Source organism: Haplochromis burtoni, unplaced genomic scaffold (assembly GCF_018398535.1).
Source record: "Haplochromis burtoni strain Fernald_Lab_line unplaced genomic scaffold, NCSU_Asbu1 Contig_1029, whole genome shotgun sequence".
Lineage (NCBI taxonomy): Eukaryota > Metazoa > Chordata > Actinopteri > Cichliformes > Cichlidae > Haplochromis > Haplochromis burtoni.
Genome location: NW_024583390.1, coordinates 37,917 through 47,758, shown reverse-complemented (window position 1 = coordinate 47,758; position 9,842 = coordinate 37,917). Strand labels below are relative to the sequence as shown.

The following is a 9,842-nucleotide window of genomic DNA, read 5'->3' as shown; positions in this document are numbered from 1 at the left end:
GGACACTGGCGCCACCGGGCCCTCTGACCACCACCAGTAGGCAACGGGTGAAGTGTCTTGCCCAAGGACACAACGACCAAGACTGTCCGAGCCGGGGCTCGAACCGGCAACCTTCCGATTACAAGACAAACTCCCAACTCTTGAGCCACGATCGATTTACACTGCACTCCTCTACATGTTAGCAAAGCTGATTAGTGAGGGAAAACTTACCTGCTCTATTTCCCTGCCTCTGTTTATGCAGACATCTGGAAATGTCTATAACAATTTAACAATATCATAATTGATATAAGAGGAGTGAAAACAGAGCCAGAGGCAGCTTGACTACCAGCCTAATCTCTCTTCAGTGTCCCCACAGGGAGCATGTTTATTCACAATGTATATCATCATCAGAATCAGAATACTAAAAGGAAATTATGTGGTTACAGTTGCTCCAAGACAATAGCTGTAACAGACTGGATTAAATTAAATAACACAATATATTACAAAGTTAAGAAATATAAGAAATAACTCTAATATATACGAATAGCTCAATCATAAATATCCAGTATATTATAGAGGTGAAATATACATGGTTGACAACTGTAAAACTTTGTTAATTTTACTACAGAGCATGTGCAAAAATGTGTAACTATTGCACTGTGAACTGTGCATTAGATGGAGGAGTTGTACAGGGAGATTAGTGGTGCATTTGGTTAATCTCAGCCTCTCACTGAACGTGTTCCTGTGACCTGCCAGCACATAGTGGAGTGGGTGGGAGGTATTGTCCAGCATTTTTTTGGACTACATCCGCCTCTCCTACACCACCTTAGGGGAGTCCAGCTCCATACTCACAACATTACTGGCCTTGTAGATCAGTTTATTGACTCTGTTGGTATCTGCCACCCACAACTCACCACAACAGACTCATAAAAAATATTGGGCATTGTCATGTGTACTCCGAGGTATTTGTAGTCCACCAAAGTGTCCACATCGACTCCCTGGATTGAAACAGGCGTCACAGGTTTGGTCCTCTTAAAGTCTAATTTCAAGTCTTTGGTCTTTGTCACGTTGAGTTGCAGATGATTTTACTTGCACCATTTACAAAGGCTTGAACCGCAGCCAGGTACTCCATCTCATCGCCCTCACTGATGCATACAACCACCACAGAGTCATCAGAAAACTTCTGAGGATGGCAGGTCTCTGTGCAGTGGCTGAAGTCTGTGGTGTAGAGGTTGAAGAGGAAAGGGGAGAGGACAGTCCCTTGTGGTGCGCCTGTGTTGCTGCTAACCTTGTCAGACACATAATGTTGAAGACACACATGTTGTGGTCTTCCTGTGAGGTAATCAACAACCCAGGACACCAGAGAGGCATCCACCTGCATTGCTGTGGGCTTATCACCCAGGAGGGTCGGCCTGATGTTATTGAAAACATGACCCTCACTGTGCTCGCTGGCTGGTCCAGATGGGCATAGAGCAGGCAGGCGATGGCGTCCTCAGCTCTGGTAAGCTGGTAAGAGAACTAAAGGGGATGCTGATGTGGCCTGACAATAGGTTGGAAGCTTGTCAAGAATGACTCTTTCCATGGTCTTCATGACGTGGAAAGTCAGTGCCACAGGCTCGAAACCCTGGAGCCACTGGGACGTGGCATCTTTGGTACAGGAACGAGGCATGATGTCGTCCACCGCAATGGGACCCTCTGCAGACTCAGACTCAACATGAACAGTTTATTAAAGAATCCATAAGGCTGGGCTGCACAGGCCTTGAGGACACGGGGACTCATCCTGTCTGGCCAGCAGACTTGCCTGAGTGGAGTCTTCTCATTTGTCTTTGCATCTGGTCGTGAGTAAAAGTAATCGGTGGGAGAGGGGTGTCACGGCACTCCACACCACTCTCATGCTCTTCTGCTGGAGTTTTCACTCCAGCTTTCTCCTGTAATTTTCTTTAGCCTCTCTGATCTTTCCCTTTAATAACGCCATAGACCCATTCTCACCTCCTCTCTATTGCCTGCTCGGAAGGCCCTCCTCTTGTCTTTGAGGAGCGCTTTGGTGTCTGTTAGCATTGTTTTGAGCTATTGCCCTGTAAAATCTGTCCTTGAGTCTGTTTGTCCGCCACCTCAGCAAACTGAATCTCGTGCCAGACAGCAGCAGCTTAACACCCGGTGTCCTGGGTGTGTGCAATCCTGCAGGATGCTGCGTGCCCTGTGAGTGCTGTACAGGTCCTTGAGGGAGGGAAGAGGATGTCCGATGATATTTTGGGCCATATTAATGACCCTCTGAAGTGCCTTTTTGTGTGCCATGGTGCAGCTGGAGAACCATAGACAGATGCAGTATGTCAGCACACTTTCAATGAAGCAACAGTAGAAGACAATCAGCAGCCCCCACTTCAGGTCCACTTTTCTGAGGATTCTCAGTAAGTGGAGAAGCTGTTGGGTGTTCTTTACAACCGCCAAGGTATTTGAGCTCCATTGGAGGTCTATGTCTATGTGCACAGCCAGGGACTTGAAACTGGACAACCTTTCCACGCACTCCCCATTGATGCTGATGGGCTGTAGCACAGACTTCCTCCTTGCTGTCTCAGGTGGAGCAACTCTTGTTTGGAAGTGGAGAAGACAAACAAATGGACTGGGGTGAGCCTTAGTCAGTCTTAAAGATACACCACAGTACTCCCCCAGAAAAAATTGGAGGTAAGGAACCTGATGGTAGTTTGAGCCAGGGATGAAAAAGAAAACCTTTTGACAAAAAAATTGATTTCATAACTACAATCATGATACCCATGATCTCTGAATAAGGGTGTACCTGGAGCTAACTAATAGAAAAAGAGCTTGCATATTGTGATTATCAAAAAAAAATCACAAATAAAATCTTGCACTTATTATTCTATTAGTTCAGTCTGCTCTTCAACTCTTCCAAGGAAGAAATTTCATGACCTTCCCACCAAAGAAACATTGCATATTTACTCGAAAGTGTTACAAAGTGTTACAAAGTGTTACAAAGTGTTACATATCTGAGGTATATCTTGTTGTATGTACCAATAATTATTATCCATGGATCCATGCTTATTGCTTGAGAAGATGGATTACAATCACAAACTCGAATATAAATATGAAAACTGAACAATCTGAACAACTGCAATAGAAGATGAAACAGAAAAACCTCTGGTTGAGATCAATGTGACAGGAAGTGTACTTTTGAATCTATTATTTTTTAACCAATCAGAGCTATCATATGCATAGATGGTCTTACCCAGTCACTCATCTCACTTCCTTCTCTCACAGAAATAGCAATGAGGTTCCTAAAAAGGAGTAGTATCAAGATGGTGGGGTTATGGATGACATGGCTATTTCTTCATCAAGGACGTAAGGGCTACTTTTCTCTGTTCATAAATCTGATATATGTTGTTATTGTAAAATATATATGTGTAGAGTTATAGATAATAACAATAATGTTTTTGAAATGATAACAATTTAAAAATTTTCAAGCAAAATTTTGTTTTTCTGTGTTTTGTTTCAACTCAGACTCTCTGGTGCCAGTGAACATAGTTCAACTTGGTGAAGCGGCAACCTTAACATGTGCTTTACCGAAAGAGCTGAGCAGTAAAGCAATCTACTGGTACAAGCAGAACGTTGGAGAAACTCTTAAATTGATATTGGCACTGTATAAAAATACACCACCGGAATATGGTCCTGAATTTTCAAATTCAAGATTTAATGTAAATAATGATAAAAATTTTAGCAACTTGATGATTCTGAAGACAATCCAAGAGGATGAGGGAATCTATCACTGTGGAATCACAGAGTGGATTAATGCTGAATGGAGTGGGACATACCTGTTAGTGAAAGGTAATTTTGCACCCTAATTTATCAAATATTTTCTGAGCATGCTTTGAAGAATGTTTGTGTTTTGTATTATAAAGGAAACATTCAGAGGACATCAAACTACTCTGTTGTCCAGCAGCCGACAGAATCAAATCCGGACCGTACAGGAGACACAGTGACTCTTGAGTGTTCAGTCCTCTCTGAGTCTCAGAATGAGGCATGTCCAGGAGATTATAATGTCTTTTGGTTCAGAGCAGGATCACAAAATTCTCACCCAAACATCATCTACTCTGATGGAAATAGAAAAAACGAATGTGAGAAAATATCGGAGACTCAGAAAAACTGTGTTTATCACTTCTCTAAAAATATCAGCGCTTTTGATGCTGGGACTTACTACTGCGCTGTGGCCACATGTGGAGAGATTATATTTGGAAATGGATCTTCAGTGGAACTTGGTATGATTATGAATTAAGTACTGGAATTAATACACAATAACATGTTATTCTAAAATGAGGCATAAGACTTTTTAAGAAGATTTATTTGTTTTTATTTTCCAGAACAAACAACACAATCAATATCTATCCAAATGACCTTATTAGTGTTCTTGTCCATTTCTGTCATTGGAAATGTTTTCCTCATCTTCTACCAAAGATTATGGAAACCATATAAAGGTAAGTGTTATAGAAGTTATAGTCTTTCTTAAAGGCAAAAATGATCTCATTGCACTTGGAAAATGGAAAATAAATATATATTCTATATGTACACGTCAGACAAATTCAGGAACGAATGCCACATCAAGTGCATTTTTGATCTACTGTCATATTTACAGGAACAGAAAGTGCTATATCAGGAGCACAAAATGACAAATTGCACCAAGCTGTAAGTAATAACAAATATTGTTAGTTAAAATATTGTTTTACCAGTTATTTATTACAGTTTTTGCTCATGGTTTTAATTATAAAGCAGGGTGAAGCTGATGAAGAGCTAAACTACGCCTCAATTAATTTCTCTGAAAGAAAAACAAAAGGAAGACGGAAGAGAGAGTTTGCTGAGGACAGCGTCTACTCTCAAGTTAAATGTTGAACTTCATGACAATGTTGAGCATTTCCTGAATTTTAAAAGGAACCTCATATTCTGTTATTGACCTTATATTTGAGACTTGGCAATTTGTTTGTTCCACCATTTGGGCTCTCAAAGCCTGTAACTTCGATTTATTGCATATCTGAGGGCAAAATTTGAAACTGTACGTAGTCCTTGTTTTTTTTTTAATTTTGAATTAATAAATGTTTCTTTAATTCCTCCAATGCTTTGTATGTTTGGTCAATGGTATCTATTTGTTTCTGCTATTTTGTGACTTCAAATAACAGAACGCGAAACAGGTTAAAGCTCTTTTTTGTGCAAATTTAAAATTCTGATGTGGAAATTGAGACTGTGTTTGAGAAACATTTGACAGAATATAAAAACATAAGAAAATATCTGCATACACGCAACAAATACTTTATTACATACACCTAACCAAAAGTGGGTCAAATGCAATAGTTCATTATGACATAGCCAGTGTTGGGGACTGTATTCCGTTACAGTTAGCATTTAAAAAAGCGGTACTCAGGATACAGTTACTTTGCTGAAGTAAATGGATTACATGGTGGTCTTTTCCTGTTTTATATGTTAGGCTATGCCCTCTGGAAACCCAAACAAAACAGGCAATAAGAGGCTCTAATGCAGGGGTCGGTCCGAGGCCGGTGTCCCTGCAGGTTTTAGATGTGTCCTTGAACCAACACAGCTGATTTAAATGGCTAAATTAGCTCCTCAACATGTCCTGAAGTTCTCCAGAGGCCTGGTAACGAACTAATCATGTGATTCAGGTGTGTTGACCCAGGGTGAGATCTAAAACCTGCAGGAACACCGGCCCTCGGGGCCTGGAATTGCCCACCCCTGCTCTAATGCCTGGGTCTCAATCTCGCGGACGATGTCACCTCTACTTGCGGCCCACATAATGACATGAAAAAATATTTTTTTTAATTATTATTGAAAAAATGATTTAATATGAAGGCAATAGACAGAGTGTTACAGGCATAGCCCTAAAGAATGTAGCCTCATGGGCAGTGTAGTCCGTGCTGCAGGGAGAATGGACTGTCATACCTGTTATGTGTCTGTGAGCGTGAGGGAGGGAGACAAAGAAGAGTCATAAAGTAAGAGTTGTCACTGACCAGAAATGGGAGAAGCATGTAAATATAATAATAACCACTGCAGCCAAAAAGAGTACCTGACGAGCCCAGTTGTAAGTAAGCTATTAAGCTATTACTAATTTGGAGCAGCCTTTTGACGCCTCTCTCTGTCTCTGTTGATCCTGACAGCAAAGTAAAAAACTATAGTTTTCAGCTATGAGCCCAACACGAACCCGACGTATTAGCCAGAGGTCCCTTTACTACAGTTCGGAGCCGCGGACTTGTTTTATATAGTTTTCTACACGAGGTCGCTGCAAAAAGTGCAGCCTTACCTAATGTCCACCTACTGTTACTCATTTTATATTAAGATTTAAAAATCTAATACGTATTGGTATGGTGAGTAACTTTCAGTAATAGTAATAAATCACGCAGCAATAGTACATCATGTAGTTTTAAAATGCATGATAATATATAATATAAGTAGTCCAAAGTATTCATAATACATTACTCTCATTGAGTAACGTAACGTAATACGATACAAAATACGTTTTGGGCCATGTACTCTGTAATCTGTAATCTACATTTTAAAAGTGACCTTCCCAACACTGGACATAGCTTTAACAAGGTGCTGGAAACTTTCCTCTGGGATCTTGGTGCATATTAATGGTCCATATTAACATGATAACATCATGAAGTTGCTGAAAATCAGCTGCAACGCTTAAATGCAACTCTCCCATTCCACCACATCCCAAGGTGCTGTATTGGAATGAGATCTGGTTTAATTGCAGGTTGACTTCACTGAGTGCAGGGACATTGTGACATTGTGTGCGCTTCCTAATCAAAGTAGTCATCAGAAAATGGAAACGCTGTTGTCATAAAGGGACTGTGGCATTTTAAACTATATTTAATTGGTACTAAGCCCTAGAGTTTGCCAGGGAAATATCCCCACATCAACATGCTACCAACAGGCTGGATTGTTGAAACAAGGCAGAATAGAGCAATACTCTTGTGTTATTTACAGCAAATTAAGACTGCCAGCTGAATGTTGAAGTGGAAATTGAGATTACTCTGACTGCGCAATGTTTTGGAATCTGTTATCATCAGATTTTGATGACAGGAAGAGCACCTACCGTGGTATTCTGTTGCTGTACCCCATCTATTTCAATGTGGCGGGTACACACCGGCTCACTCCTTGGCGCCGCTTATCGGGGCCTGGAGCCTGGGGCTCGCTCGGGCCACTTCGGAGGTGGGGTGCCCCCGGCCTCTCGGCCTGGGGCTCGGTCACTCAGGCACAGCTGGCTGCCGGCGGAGCTCACGGGCGCGTCACTGCAACTCCCCCTGGCTTCTGCTCCGCGGCTGCTGAGTGAGCCCTCATCTGGGACTCTCCTCAGCTCTTTCTGGGACAGTGGCGCGGCTGCCCCTCTGTTGGTCTTCCTTGGTCTCTTGTGTTCTGAGGGCCTCTGGATGTCTGGAGTTTTGATCTCCTCCATACCTGCTTCATGCCCTGGAGGACGGGGCTGTGGCTCCCCACACCCTCTAGCAGATCATTACATGAAGGAACCTTTTAAATACAAGCATGCGCTACATAATGCAATACAACACACAACTACCGCTTGCTCACAGGTGTCCTATTGGTGTAAATATGTTATTAATATCCATGATATTACTGCTAGTAGTTATGTGATGTCTTTTTTTCAATGTTGCCCTGTTGTTTGCTTATGCTCCATTCCGATGGTTATGCTGTCTAATCTCTCCACAACTAGGTATCCCCAAAGTGACTTCAATGAATTAAGTCATGTTTTTTATATATTTATCACTGACTCCTCAACGTTCCTTATTCTATGACACACCTTTGGCTTTATTCTTGCCTCTACACCTTTCTTTAATATTCCATTGTCCTACTGTCATACACTAACTACAACGTCTTATAATGTGTTGACCAAACTAAATCAATATAGCTAAATAAAACTTGAAACTTAAGTATTTTCCAAAAAAAGAAAAAACAAACATAAAAATAACTAACAAAACAATTAATAAAATATGACATAATTAATAACTGATTAGCTAAAAGTTGGTACTATGTAAAATAATCAAATAGCCATAATATTATGAAAACTTAACAAAATTATACTGAAGGTGAAAGAATTCCGCAAAGAACTAATATTAAAAGAGCGCGCTGCCTAATACTAAAACAACTGAAGAAAAATTAAACAGTATTCTAACAAGAATATAAGGATAATAAACAAAAATGTTTATGTTGTGTAGATAAACGACTGAGCGTCTCGATTATGTGTGTAGACAAGAAACCATATGGTTATTGATGCCACGTGGGCTGGTTTGTGTTTTGAAGAAACTGCTGATCTACTAGATTTTTCCTGCACAACCATGCCTAATATCTAGTGAGAAACAGTTCTGTGGGAAACAATGCCTTCCTGATGCCACATTGAAATAGATGGGGTACAGCAACAGAATACCACGGTAGGTGCTCTTCCTGTCATCAAAATCTGATGATAACAGATTCCAAAACATTGCGCAGTCAGAGTAATCTCAATTTCCACTTCAACATTCAGCTGGCAGTCTTAATTTGCTGTAAATAACACAAGAGTATTGCTCTATTCTGCCTTGTTTCAACAATCCAGCCTGTTGGTAGCATGTTGATGTGGGGATATTTCCCTGGCAAACTCTAGGGCTTAGTACCAATTAAATATAGTTTAAAATGCCACAGTCCCTTTATGACAACAGCGTTTCCATTTTCTGATGACTACTTTGATTAGGAAGCGCACACAATGTCACAATGTCCCTGCACTCAGTGAAGTCAACCTGCAATTAAACCAGATCTCATTCCAATACAGCACCTTGGGATGTGGTGGAATGGGAGAGTTGCATTTAAGCGTTGCAGCTGATTTTCAGCAACTTCATGATGTTATCATGTTAATATGGACCATTAATATGCACCAAGATCCCAGAGGAAAGTTTCCAGCACCTTGTTAAAGCTATGTCCAGTGTTGGGAAGGTCACTTTTAAAATGTAGATTACAGATTACAGAGTACATGGCCCAAAATGTATTTTGTATCGTATTACGTTGCGTTACTCAATGAGAGTAATGTATTATGAATACTTTGGACTACTTATATTATATATTATCATGCATTTTAAAACTACATGATGTACTATTGCTGCGTGATTTATTACTATTACTGAAAGTTACTCACCATACCAATACGTATTAGATTTTTAAATCTTAATATAAAATGAGTAACAGTAGGTGGACATTAGGTAAGGCTGCACTTTTTGCAGCGACCTCGTGTAGAAAACTATATAAAACAAGTCCGCGGCTCCGAACTGTAGTAAAGGGACCTCTGGCTAATACGTCGGGTTCGTGTTGGGCTCGTAGCTGAAAACTATAGTTTTTTACTTTGGTACAGGAATCCAAAGAGACGAGAGAGGTCAAAAAAAGGGCTGGAAAATTAAGTAATAAGCTTAAATAGCTTAACCTTACCTGGCTGTGTAATCCTTTGCTGCCATTTGTTATTTAATATTATAAACATGCTTCTAATTCTGTTGATAAAGCTCTCTTTAAGAACACCTGTAATTTTCTGCTAAAATTCGAGAAGTAGGCCAGCAAAAAAGTTTGACAAACCAACCTATGCCAGGTAGAGGGATGCCAGGTTTAAATCATGGATATAAGTATCAGCAAATTCTAAGCCAGATGCACTCGAAAACTCAACCCACCTCTTAGCAATTGACTACACTTGCATTCAGCTATTGTAGTGCCAGTAACCTCCACACTGCGCAGGAAATTCGAGCCCTTCCGTATCGTAAAGGTCGACGTCATTTTCCGAGGTTAATTAAATCTCACACAAAACCAAATTATTAGTTAGT

At 40.5% G+C, this 9,842-nt stretch overlaps 1 protein-coding gene and 1 long non-coding RNA gene across 2 annotated transcripts; both read left to right on the top strand.

The window, feature by feature from the left end:
* Positions 1–1,440: 1,440 nt before the first annotated feature.
* LOC121812999 lies at positions 1,441–4,264 on the top strand. The gene is made up of 3 exons (XM_042216368.1): positions 1,441–1,480; positions 3,493–3,816; positions 3,891–4,264. Exons 1-3 carry the CDS (start codon positions 1,441–1,443, stop codon positions 4,262–4,264), a joined length of 738 nt encoding a protein of 245 aa, XP_042072302.1.
* Positions 4,265–4,372: 108 nt separating this feature from the next.
* Positions 4,373–5,031, top strand: LOC121812997. The gene is made up of 3 exons (XR_006053451.1): positions 4,373–4,463; positions 4,622–4,671; positions 4,756–5,031. It is a non-coding gene; the product is annotated as an uncharacterized LOC121812997 (long non-coding RNA).
* Positions 5,032–9,842: the final 4,811 nt, after the last annotated feature.

What these genes read in the sequence shown, in the direction of transcription:
- LOC121812999 (XM_042216368.1), top strand. Translation starts at nt 1,441, where the DNA reads ATGGGCATAGAGCAGGCAGGCGATGGCGTCCTCAGCTCTG. An exon ending in CGATGGCGTCCTCAGCTCTG is followed by an intron (nt 1,481 to 3,492) that starts GTAAGCTGGTAA and finishes GTTTCAACTCAG; the next exon opens with ACTCTCTGGTGCCAGTGAAC. An exon ending in GACATACCTGTTAGTGAAAG is followed by an intron (nt 3,817 to 3,890) that starts GTAATTTTGCAC and finishes TGTATTATAAAG; the next exon opens with GAAACATTCAGAGGACATCA.